A 13,858-nucleotide genomic window follows, 5' to 3' on the forward strand; every position below is an offset into this window, starting at 1 on the left:
CACACACATATGTATATGTGTACTGTATATATATATATATATATATATATATATATATATATATATATATATACTGTATATATATATATCTACTCAGGTTATTCTAGAGATATTGCCACTGAGGTAAAACCAGGACCCACATTTATTTGCCATATAGGCCTAGGTTACACAAATACAGTAAGTGCAAAGGTCAATGGGGCGAAATGGGAGCGAATAATCCCATATTATCTGTCAGAGAGAGAGAGAGAGAGAGAGAGAGAGAGAGAGAGAGAGAGAGAGAGAGAGAGAGTTAAGGTGGGGTTTTAAACGCAAAGGAAATTACAGACCTGCCTCTAACAAGAAGTAAGGGTATAAGTTTCAGTGCTAGAGATTAGACATTAACTGACTGCATATTTTACATCCATAAAAAGGTCTTTTTTATCTGCATTATCGTCCACTTGAGTCTTGCGCTGTCAATTCACTTTTAAATCAGAATGTCATCCTTACACAAAGAAAAATCATTAGACGATTAACCTACTTCATTAACCCAAACGCAGAGAGCAGTGGGCTCCTGCAATTATACCTTGAAAATTGAATTTTTGTTGGGGGGAGAGGGGGACTGCTCATTCATACATCAAGTCTTCACACACCTGATGATTTTACAAATTCCTTGTGACCGCAACTTAGTATAATTTCTTCTTTTCTAAAATACTCTAATATTTCATTTAGCCTACCTTCCATAAATATGAGTAGGCTAACTTGTCGATTTAACAAATAGTATTTCCTTTCATTCACAAGTTCTCTTGCATTAAAAAAAAAAAAAAATTTCCTATCTTCAAGTGGCTCATTCTTTCACAATGCAATTCCTATTCTTTTTAACGCTACAGCAACTTATTTTCAATATTCCTTCATTTAAGAACGTGTTCCCTCATTTAGTAATATCGTCTTATTTTCTCTGCTAGAGAAGCTGTAAATTTTTTACTTATAAAAAAAATCAGTAATTTCTCTTTTACTTTGCTCTCATAAAAAGGCAATAATTTCTCTATCTCGAGAAAGACCTTGGGTAGGTCTTGGACATATTTCAACCCCGATCACAAGGGTATCTGGCGACAGAGGGCCGAGGACGTCTGATTAACTCCGTCCGGGAAAACGAGGCTCATCTGAGTGCAAACCTAGCAGAGAGAACATTTTCTTCAAGAATTATAAGGCTTGACGCTGGCGCGGGCTATTGCTCTCAGGCAGCCCGTCAAGCTCTATTGCCACATAGAGCAAAATATATAGCGTATATTAACATATAGATAGTTTTCCCGAATTTCCCTATATTTTCCCCTGTTAGTTTTCTGAAATTTCCCTATATTTTGGTGCATTTTCAAGTTTCTTCCCCGTTTCCCTATACCCAACTGAATTTTCCTACAACAGGGAAATTTCCCTGTACTTGGCAACACTGCCGGCAAGTACAGAAAGTTTTATCAATCTTTTACCGAAGTTTCCGCTTTTGGATCTCATCAAACCACGATTTCCTTTACCAAATTAGCATCTTTGAAATAATTACCATAAACAAATGAGAATACTTTCATTAAATACCTGACTATTTCAAGGTCATGTTGTATCCGTTATCAACATTATTACCAGTAAATAAACGGTGCTCACCGATACTAATGTAACATCCGTTTGCATCTCACTGAGTCAGCGATATTATTAGCGTGTTACGAACACGTACCTGTCTTAGTATTATACCGAAAATATTATTTATCACATTATTATTCACAGACCACACTCATCCCAGCAATATCCTATCACCAGTGACATCCCTATCGATTTTAATTGGCAATAAACAAGACGGAGTCTTGTCCCCAGAGGATCACGAGCACCGAAATCTAAATAAACAACGCGATGGTGTCTTTTGGTGCACACCAATAACGGCAATCTCAATATAAACAAAGCCTTCCGAGGAATGAGATATGGATGGGGAATGCGGGGGAGGGGGAGGGGAATGTGGGGGAGGTTTAGAGAGGGAGCGTAAAAACAAAAAGTTTACAAACAAAACCCATTGTTCATCTCCCGGTGCAGATGACTCATTATGGCAGCCTCCGACGTTCGTCGTATCAGATACAAAAGGGCTCCAGCACTTCGTCTGCGCTGATTGCTAAGTTAATAATGCTAACGTCATTCCTAAAATAAGCCTCAAATTCCTTCTCTCTCTCTCTCTCTCTCTCTCTCTGGTCTAGTAGCTTGGTAGCCGCGCGTCTAGCTCATAGGCTAACTCACGGCTAGAACTTCTAGACCGAGGCTCACTGGACAACCAACAATAGACCGATTGATGGGCGATTTTCCTGAAAATCCCGGACGTCTCTACAAACCTAAGCAGTAAATTAAGTACCTAGCTACCAGTCATCTGTTGTGGGTCGCCGCTAGGATGAGGAGAAATGAACACTAGACACAACTTTTACTGCTTCGCCACACCCCTTTTGGGGTAAACCATTCATTAGATATTCTCTTTCTCTCTCGGCTCGCAACTGAAGCTAGCTAGACCCATCTTCGCTCCGAGGGAGGCAAGAGGGCCACCAGGAAGGGATTAATTTGGCAGCGTTTCCTTAAAATATCAAAGCAAGCGTCTACCGACCAAAGCAGAGAATCGTGTATCCGTTGTGGGTCGGTGCTGGGATGGAGAATGAAAGAAGAAGAGACAAAGGACAATAGTAAATATTACTCTGTCAATATATATATCGTTTAGCTAAAATCAAATAGACTACATTGGATACACAAAAGTAAGACTATACGATCTGTAGGCCTATTGGTAAATAAACGGACATCAATAATGGTATGAAAATGAACCTAAAAAGTTTTACTGACTTGAAAATAAACCTTTGGGAAGAATATCAGGAGTCAGATGGCAGGACAGGGTTAAAAATAATACCATAACGGAAATACGGAATTTAAAAAGGAGATGGCTTGGACATATCCTTCGCACCGCTTTTGGGATAACAGCTCGTGACAGTATCAGAGAAACTCCTGTGGGCACCAGAAGAGGCTGGCGCTGATAGCGGACGGGGGTGGGGGTGGGGGTGGGGGTGGGGGTGGGGTGGGGGTGGGGTGGGGTGTGGGGTTTAGAGATTAGTTGATGTTTTATAAAAGCAAAGGAAAGACTTAAAGTGAAGGAATTTCACGTGGGTCCTTTGCATTGCAAAAGATGACTGCTGATTATGATGATTTAAGGGAGGACCTCGACGACTTCAGTATCATCCCTCAGATGCTAATTCTCTCTCTCTCTCTCTCTCATCGACCAACAAACAGCAAGGCATTTGTGGATTAAACAAAGCAAAACGACACCCTTCTAAAGTATTTATTCATTAATCATTATTTTATCTGAGCTTCAGTTAAAAGCCAGTTCACCTAAAAGGTGGCGGCTTTGTGTGTGTGTGTGTGTGTGTGTGTGTGTGAGTGAGAGAGAGAGAGAGAGAGAGAGAGAGAGAGAGAGAGAGAGAGAGAGAGAGAGAGAGGCAGCAATCATTCTCGCATTCACTTTCATACATAACAAGATTAACTTCGCCCTAAAGTATTAAATGAGTTCAGATGCCCATCCCATTGGCCTCTGCTCAAAAAAAAAAAAAAAATTACAGGACCAGATTTCCAGAAGATACTCACAAGATCTCAGACGACACATTAGGACAAGCCTAGGCTAAATCTTGGGGAACTGGAGTCACTCTCCAACTTCTTCAATATTCCTGATCCCCGTATGGGGGTAGTGCCGTCAGTGCACCTCATGCGGTCGTTCCTTTACTGTACTGTACCTCCTCCCATATTCTCTTTCTTCCATCTTCCTTTCCACCTCTCCTAACAATTGATTCATAGTGCAACTGCGAGGTTTTCCTCCTGTTACACCTTTCAAACCTTTTACTGTCAATTTCCGTTTCAGCGCTGAATGACCTCATAGGTCCCAGTGCTTGGCCTTTGACCTAATTGTTAAGTAAGCCTTGATTGTGGTAGCTTTTAAGTAATTTCCAAGACGAAATAAGAACCACCAAACGAAAAATACAATTCTAAATTAAAGTTATAACAGGCACTTTAAAGCATTTGAACACTCAGAATTAAGAAAAAAAAAATAAGTAAAACAAAACTCTGCAGTATAATGCAAAATTAACACAGCATCTGACGAAGATAATAAAGATAATAATACAATATAACTGCAGTTAAACGAACACCTAAAACTCCAGCGATACAAACTACAATAAAGTGGAACAGGGACCAAAAATTAAAATACAAGAAAAAGAAAACCTATCTTCACATTTATTTAAGCACCAATTAAAACCGTGAAAAAAAAACGGCCCAATTTATAAGTGTCAACTTTAACCTTGCGGTCAGACAAAAAACGAAAACAACACCAAAAAGTATTTTCACTTCCACGAAGCATTCGGAGCTAAACCACTTAGGAGCGAAGAAAAATGACCTCAAGAAAACAAGACTGATGACAATGAATGAACATAAAATTTTAGAGCACTGCTCGAGAAACAACAAGAACGGCGCCTGCAGATAATAAATGCTTCTTAAGAATTCCGTCGACGAGAGCAGAAGCAACGTACCCGAATGAGATCAATTAAATGCAATACACTTAGTAGACACAAAGCGCAAAGCCCTCCCCTGAAGAAAGTAGGCTAAGTTGTTTTATCTTTTTTTTTTTTTACTTGGATGATGGACTGTGCTGAGCACTTTAAGCATAAAAAAAAGTATGCTTTAAAGGTGACAACACATACATTATATATGTGTGTAGTTCGAAAATTTTATATATAAAGCTGAGTGTGACAGGAGAAAAATTGTGAAAGCGAGAGTAGGCCTATATGATCCAGTAATGAAAAAGAATGTATGTGTGTGTGTGTGTAGTTCGAGAATTTTATGTATAAAGCTGAGTACGACAGGAGAAAAAATTGTGAACTCGAGGGTAGGCCTATATATGATCCAGTAATGAAAAAGAATGTGTGTGTGTGTGTGTATGTGAAATTCGATAGTTTTATATAAAAAGCTGAGTATGACAGGAGAAAAAACTGTAAACTCGAGAGTAGGCCTATATAATCCAGTAATGACAAAGAATGTGAGTGAAAGACCATGTTTTTTTTCGAAAAGCCTAAATCCGTACCTGGCTAGATTTAAAAAAACAATGAAGGTTGGTTGTGATAGGCGACTTAAAGGCAAAAGTGACTGACAAAAGACGTTTTGCTGCTTGTACCTGAGTATGGCACTGAGCAGTTAAAATATAAATGTGCTGTATGTATGTATGTATATATATATATATATATATATATACATACATACATACATATGTGTATGTATATAAACACTTGTATATATATACATATATATATATAATATACATATATATATATATATATATATATATATATATATAAAAGGAATTAAATATAATATCCTTAAGGTACAGATGACATTACCATTTTAGTAACAAAAACTGCGAATAAAGACACTCGTCCCTCGTTTGGCAAGGCAACCGCTAAACTCTGACACTACACAACGATGCCACGTTCCTCATTTGAATAACAAAAATCCCTTAAAGACTTCTTCGGCAACGCTTCGACACCTTATCTCCAGCTCAAATTACAGAGAGAGAGAGAGAGAGAGAGAAAACGGCTCAACCAAAGAGATTCCATACAGAGGACATCACACAATGGGTTAAAAAATTTGATTCCATTACGCTAACTTGCATTAACTGCTAATAATAATTTAGCTAATAATAATATTGAAGAGAGAATAATACACAATTAAAAGCCAATAATAATGAACCTTCCAATAATAATAATAATAATAATAATAATAATAACATTGAAGAAGGAGACGACGAAAAAGAATTACACATTAGAAAGCCAATCATTTCGAGAAATGAATTTCTATCTTGAAATGAATCTTCCAATAAACACTCCGGCCCATCGAATGACGGTTTTCGGCCAACAAAGGGCGTTAAGGTATGGAAAGTGGTCAGCTTCTAATCCAGTATAAAACAAATAACCCGCTTCCAGTTTAGGAGGCTATATAATATACAATGAGAAATGGTAATTAAAGTTACCCTATAATAATAAAGAAGAAGGATGAACATCAAAAGTCTCCTGATCTCCCTTCACTAGGCCTATACTCGAGGTTTACTGGCAACAGTTAGTATAGACAAGCCACATTGACATAACTGATCCTTTAGAACTTTAGCTCCCCCATCCTGGTCCTATGTTTCAGTTTTCGTTAATATCTACACTAAGCAGCACTAGTTACTGAAAGGTTAACTAACAGAAGAATAACAACAAAAGCAGCAAAAATCTAATCCACTAAACAGAAGTTTTAACAACGATAAACATAATCATACTTGACAGTATCTTCTTCTTCCAAAGAACCGGCTGACATGCACAAACGAAAATGGAAGCGAGACCAACCTCTAAAAATGCAGTGACGTCACGATTGACGTCATGAAGTCTGTGACGTGGTCACTATCGAATTCCTATCAAGATCTCACATAAGCGGGGGGTTTATCTTCAGACATCATGAACTGCGTACGGAGTGAAGTCCCAAGCCACAAGTCCCCCTCCCCAAAGCCCCCTGCACAAGACCCACCAAGCCACAAAGACCCCCTTCCCCCCACCCCCTTAGGAGCTAGGGGACCCATCCTGCGCCACAATGCTTATCCTTCAAGATCTTGCAGCGCCGAAGGGGGTAACATAGCAGCGAGTCCGGGTGTCTAAAAGCCAAAGCATGAGTGCTTTAGCCCAATTATTTATTTCTGAATTTTATGTTATGGTTGAGGAATGGGTAGCTAAATGTCCTGTCAGGTCAGCATTTAAAACATAAATAGGCCTAACCCCCAAAAAGGAGTGCATCACATATGATCACTGAATGTCCTATCTAGCTCAGGATTAAAAATGGAATGAAATATAAGTAGGCTTAACCCACAGAGGAAAGAGAATCACACATTATTATTATTATATTTATTAGCCTAACACTGAGATAAAGAACAAACTATTAAGAGAAATGACAAAGACAATCAAATACGATAGGTAGCGTAACGTCAGCATGTTCCAAAATCATTTTCTTCACAATACCTAGAATATATCGGATGTGCTGATTCGACATGACGACCACAGGCGCTGCGACAACCGGTTTAGATTAGTTAATCAATAACGATTGAGCGGACAGTACATGCCATCTGTTTCCGGCGAAATTACTCTTTGTAAGTTCAATAAAACTACAACGAAATCACCCAAATTAACTTTTTCCATTAATGTTATTCTTCCCAGCAACTTGGTCTAACCTACTATGATATGTTCTAGAGTCTGGGCCTTCAACGACTAAGGACTTACTGCTTGCATTACGAAGACCTATATAATATATGTTTTAATAAAGTCATTGAGGAAGACCATGTACCCTCTTTCAAAAGTAACAGTATTTTATATATTCTTATTACTGTTTATGAGACTGAACTGTCAAAACCATTTTTAGTAATACAATCATTATTTGTCATTATACCATCCTATTCAGTTTTCCAGCGACAAAGAAAAATCTTCAACTTTACGTAAATGATTTTTGAAGGCTGATTCTTCCTCCAGAAAATCATTTATATAAAGCTCAGGATTTTTTTCTTTTGAGACCATCGCATCGTCACTGGAAAACTGAACAGGATGCTAAATGACGAACAACAGTTACATAAATATAGCCTAAATGATGTTTCGACCGCGCAGTCTCATAAACAGTAATAAATATACATATGAAATACTGTTAACTCTTCTCATCAAGACATTTTCGGGTTATTCCTCACATAATGTTCATAAATAGTAATATCTCATGATCCTGCACTTACTTTCGCCTTACTCTTAATTAACGTAATGTCTTCGAAATCAGCGTCTCAATTAAGTGTTACAGGGCCAATTCTCTCACAAATCTTCATTACAGCCAACCTCAATAACAGACCGATTCTAAGATCACTGATACGTCATCTTCTAAAAAAGAAAGAGTATGCAACTGTTGCTAAACAAACCCAAGTATTCATTCGTATTCACATCGAAGAGCCAAGGCAAAGAGGCTCCAGTCTTGCCATTAACAAATGATGGTCATCCGTTGTACACACCGCAGGGACGTGGGAACTCAGGTGAGGAAGGAAGAGTATATACCTGAAACATTCCCATAGAGACAGAGGAATTTATGGAGAAGAATGCAAAAGTCTTTTCCGTGTGTGACACGCGCTGTCCGTAATGAGCAATGAGGAGAGTAGGAAGAGATAGGTCTATTGATATGGGAGGCTGGAAATATGGCTTAATTTCACACATAAATAGTCTATATTGCATGGGTATCAACCAAACGCCTTCAGATACTGTCGCAAATTTTTAGGGGGTGAGGCTATTAGCCCACAGCCTTCTCCACATCGCTGCAATTCTAGCTGGTGAGACGATTCATTTTACCAAACCAGCAACCAAACAAAATACCAATAATCAACTGGTCACCAAGAGCCAAAAACCAGAGACATCAATTGACTTGCAAAAAGCAACCATGAGAATAAAATGTACCCTAAATCGCTGGCAAGCTTTTAGTATCCAAGGTAATACGAATTGTAAAATTAAATCAAACGAAATCTCCATTAGGGTATCGAACATCAGTAAACCAGTATGACAAAAGTACCGTACTCGTAACCACCCAATTAACGATTGGCAGCTCCACTGGAATGCACAGTACTGCTGACCAGTGGAATTAAATAGGAAACCATTCTCGCAATCAATATGATAAACAGTAACTTACGGGATACTCAGCGACGCTAACCAACTTGATATCAAAAGCCATCGATCTGGAAGGGCCGATGTCTTATAATCACGATATTCTGGTCGAATGCGTCGCCGTGGTACTAAATTTAAGAGGGTCAGTTGTTAGACCGATAGCATATGCCGTGTGATCACTGGCATGCTCTCAACGCTTGTACTAATAATAATACCAATATGCAATATCAAAACTAAACCATAACAATGAAAACAGTCAGTAATAATTTTAAAACTAAAATAATAAGTACCATGTATCCATCACAGATGTACATAGGCCTAACATGGACTTAAAATATCTGGTGGTTTAATCGCCAGGATGTTTTTTTAAGATTATTTTTAATTACGCTACACAGCATAAAATGGACAGGTCCTCACACAACGCCTGAAAATGGCGAAAAGGCAAATGAGTACTGTCTATTTATACATACAGAATGATTTTAATCTTATTCTTACCGATTTTTTTCAGAATTTTTAACTTTTTTTTTGCAATTTCACTTCTTTTGTTCGGCTGTTTTGCAGTAGACATTCAATTTTCATATTTATGTAAATTTTCAAGCTCTGCTTTCGAAACAAGTACACATGCACAATTTATTTGATCTTTGATAACCGAACCTTTCTTTGAGTGAAGGCGCTATCTATCCTAAAACTTAGCCTAACGAGACTACTGAAAATGACTCTACTAACCAAAAATATTATCTAAATGGTGGTGATTTTTTTACAGGTATGCTACAATTAAACTATAATCATAGAGATTAGCCTTCAAACAAAATCTGAAAGTCTGCAGACTTCCGTTTAAGAACTACTTTCGATCTTTTTTCTAAACAAGAAATTATCTGTGCCTGCTTCACAAACAAAGCTGGCAGACGAATGTAACCTTAACTAGAGTTTGCAATACCACAGGAAATCCGATCAAGAAAAACAGAAGCCGGGTTTGTTCAGCATTTGAACTTACAACCATCAAGCTGTACTGCTCACCGTTGAATCATATGCCCCTTAAACATCGGTGGGACAGGGCGTGGGGCTATCACCCTCCAGCCAAGATACCGGTGCCTGTTGAAAACTGGGGGGTTACCCCACACACCGGAGTCACTCCACCAACCAAGTGAGGTGCATCCAATTACACGCGCGCGCACGCATATTATGTCTCTCTCTCTCTCTCTCTCTCTCTCTCTCTCTCTCTCTCTCTCTCTCTCTCTCTCTCTCTCTCTCTATATATATATATATATATATATATATATGTATATATAGGGGAGAGAGAGATACGACCGAACAAGCAGCTTACCCTTAATCATTAACTTCTATTCTTACAAATTATCATTTCTTAAGGAGCAAAGCTCATTACTTACAATTGTTCCTGACGTATTGAGATAGACGTTTATTACATTCACCCATTAAAATTCTCTCTCTCTCTCTCTCTCTCTGTCGCCGTATGCATGGAGCGTTGGGGGGGAGGGGGGGAGACATCCGTCTTCTTGAATAGGGGGTGTGAGGGCGTTGTTATACCAACCTCAGCCCAATTAAGGTAAGGACTGGGCGATAAAAGATCCCAACTTGGCATCAGTTTCCGCAACCACTTCGGGACGTCTAAAAAAAAAAAAAATAATAACAAAAAGGCTGCAAGAGCACTTCGTCACTAACCAATAAAAACGTCTTCCCACAATTTCTTAACTTTGTATCTCTTTCAGGCTAATTGATCATCGCGCCATGATGATGCCTTTGTATATATATTTTTTTTTTTGGAGGGGGTTAACAATTGATACATCCATTCGCCACAATTTTTTTTTTTTATCTTTCAGTTTTGGGCTTGATGTGGACACTAGGAAGGCTAACACACCACCCTTTAAATAAAAATATATTTTCTGAACTTCTTATATATATTTTCATCCCGTCCTTTTTTCATAATGCAATATATATATAATGTATGTATGTGGATTTATATATTTATGCATACATACCTCTTTATATATGTATAAATATATACATACATACATACGTCGTCACCCTAAAGGACAATGATAAAATCTTCAAGTAAATGTTACTATTGACGTATTTCTGCCAAATTTCATTCCACTGATCTTTTGGTGTTCAATAATTTGTGGATCGTAAGTGTTCATTAACATGACTTATTTCTCCGACATTACAGTTTACTGGATGTCCAGATTGAAAAAAAAAAAAAAAAAAAAAAAAAAAAGACTTTTACTAATCAAAAGTCTTATACTATTTACTTAGCTTTCCTGGCCTGTACTGATGTTTACACAAACACGCATTATATATATATATATATATATATAAATATATATATATATATATATATATATATATATATATATATATATATATATATGTATGTATATATATGGTGTGTGTGTGTGTATATTATGTCCTACCAACTGATCTGCATGCGTTTTCTCTGTATTATTCACTAACCCCAATCTTTCTTTTAAAAGCTTTATCCAACCGACCGGCATCGAAAATAACACCCCCCCCTTCAAGAAAATATAATAATGAACCCAACACCTTCATTAAAATGGCACAAAAAGTAAATTTTCAACGTACTAAATAACTTGAAATCACAGTACTTAAGACTTTTTCAAATTCTCTGGTAGCGCGCGAGTAAGTCTCTCACAGCCGTGTTCGATTTTTTAGCACCGTAGGAAAGAAATGGTTGGGACGCCCATTATGCCTGTTGAGGTAAGCAGTGAATTATGTAACTGACTATTGGTTGACTTTTGTGGGTCACGGCTGGGCAGGCGAGGGATAATGATGGATGAATCTCATTTGTCTCCAGGAGTAAAATCGCTCTCTGCGTCGGCTAGGCTATTTTACTGTTAGATGAACCGGCAGCATTTTCAATACAGATTGTAGACATTTTTATTGGCACATGAATCACAGGAAGTGCGGCGGCTAATCAGTAAGGACGTACCATGACGCTGTTAATAAAAAAAATCATAACTAAACATGAAGAGTAAAAATGCAGACCCTTTGAATTATTTTTCCATGGAATCATCGGTCTGCTGCTGTAAATGCCTACAGATTATCCTCTCATCATAATCACATTTAGAACGCAACCCAAACAAGTTCCCCAGCATAAAAAAAAAAAGCTTTTACCTCTAGAGATTCAAGTCCTATACTTATCAAATGACGCGGAAAATCGGTGACAAGACCAGATATTGCGACTGGTAAGTTACGCATCACTAAACAAATATAATACCTTCAAATTTAATTCTAGTCCTAATAGAAATGCTGTTTTTGTAAAAAGGCCACTTAACACGTGCTTAAATCCCCTAACTACATTTATACAAAGGTCATTACTTATATACATATATATTTATATATATAAACGATTTCACTATATTAAAATATTCATCGGCTTTCTACAAAAGAAAAGAGCTTACATTTAAAAGTACATAAATCATGAAACATTTCCTTATCCCTATAAGGTAATTATATTGCACCACTTGTTCAAACATTTCTATATTACGTACATTACGTAATTATCCTGTATATATGGGTATTACCTGACCAAAACTTTCCCAGCCAATCTGCTCGCTTTTACCTCTCAGAGAGAGAGAGAGAGAGAGAGAGAGAGAGAGAGAGAGAGAGAGAGAGAGAGAGAGAGAGAGAGAGAGAGAGCCATTCAACGCAGGCATGGTTAATACTTAACGTGGCCTATCACTCCATAGAGAGCGAAATCAGATTTATATTTTTTATATCAATGTTCGCATTACGACTAACAACTCAGCTTTGCACCTAAATAAAGCATTAACAACCCTTGCAACAAAACCGACTAATATGGTGCATGTTGCAACAACGGGGCCATAAATGTGCTTCGTGTTCCACGAACTAGATTACTTTCGTGACCTAAAGTTTGTTGCAGGATAATTCAAAGCAGGTTACTTCTGGGGCGAGGTAATTGTTCTTGGGATCGATGACAGACGAATTATGGATTAAACGAAGCAGCAAATGTCTAGCAGGGCCTCTGACTTCGTATAATCTATAACACTTCTGATTCATATACGAAGTTATGGTGTGCATTAAAACCGGGTCTTATATATTTATATCAACGGCATGCTTAGGCTGCTTAGAGAGAGAATCAACAAACAAGGTCAGCCTTTCTTCTTAAAACAAAGCAAGGCTTTTCACAGACGACCTAACACAGCTGGAGTGAACAGGCTCTAGCCTATGGAAACAATAAAAAAAAGAATTTACATACGGCTAGCCAAAACAGGCTCAAGCTTCCCTTAAAACTGCCTGCGGAGACCCGAAAGGTTTTTATGGCCAGAATATAAACAGCGCCGCCATGGAGACCGAGTGAGAGAGAGAAGGAGAGAAAAAAAAGGGGGATACAAAAAATAAATTTCGGAAGTAAATGAAAGAATGCAGACAAGCGGCGCCCGAACCCTCGTCTCTACTGACATTGAATGCCATTTGTTGTGACACTTACTGTTAAAAGAAGCACCAAGATTTTATTAACCTTTTAAGTTTTTTCTTTTCATCCTAAGCGCAGTTGGAACACGAAGCAACGATTATCTATGGCTGCATAATTATTGTTATTATTGTAATTATCATTTTTACTTGTGACCCAAGGTCGCAAAGTTTGATATCGATTAGGCTACAAGTTATACTCTTAATTTCCAAGTTAACTACATAGAGCGAAAGAGTGACAATAAATGCCCATTTAATAAATAATGATAATTTCAACTTATGAATTACTTATTAAATATTTTACCTTCTTTATTTTCTTCCGTGGTGTGAACTCTTCTGAGCGCCGGGGGGGAAGAGGTGGTGGTGTCATTTGAAGTATCTGTAGTGGAGTTTTTATGCAAATATTCTCCCTTAGCAACCCTAATGTCGGCCAGCAAGTTCAACAAGACGAGGGCCATGACGCAGTAAGGCACACTCCTCCTCACTTCGCCCATCAAGCAGTCCATGATGATTAACCGATCGCAAACTTCTATGTCAAAATTACCCACGAATGGAGCGCATAAGATACGCCACGACAGGAGCGCATGACTATAGCATCCTTCCTCAGTCACAGCTACACTCACACTGAAACGTCTCGTTGGCATTAGCCTAATTATAGG

General features: G+C 38.0%; 1 protein-coding gene across 1 annotated transcript in view; it reads right to left on the bottom strand.

The window, feature by feature from the left end:
- Nucleotides 1-13,858, bottom strand: part of LOC136832529 (uncharacterized) — an 80,489-nt gene extending 66,631 nt beyond the window's left edge. The window contains exon 1 of the mRNA XM_067093458.1: nucleotides 13,504-13,858. Coding sequence (XP_066949559.1) covers nucleotides 13,504-13,843 — 340 coding nt within the window. The 5' untranslated portion in view covers nucleotides 13,844-13,858. The remainder of the gene's footprint in view (nucleotides 1-13,503) is intronic.

The sequence above is a fragment of the Macrobrachium rosenbergii genome, chromosome 50 (genome assembly GCF_040412425.1).
Source record: "Macrobrachium rosenbergii isolate ZJJX-2024 chromosome 50, ASM4041242v1, whole genome shotgun sequence".
Lineage (NCBI taxonomy): Eukaryota > Metazoa > Arthropoda > Malacostraca > Decapoda > Palaemonidae > Macrobrachium > Macrobrachium rosenbergii.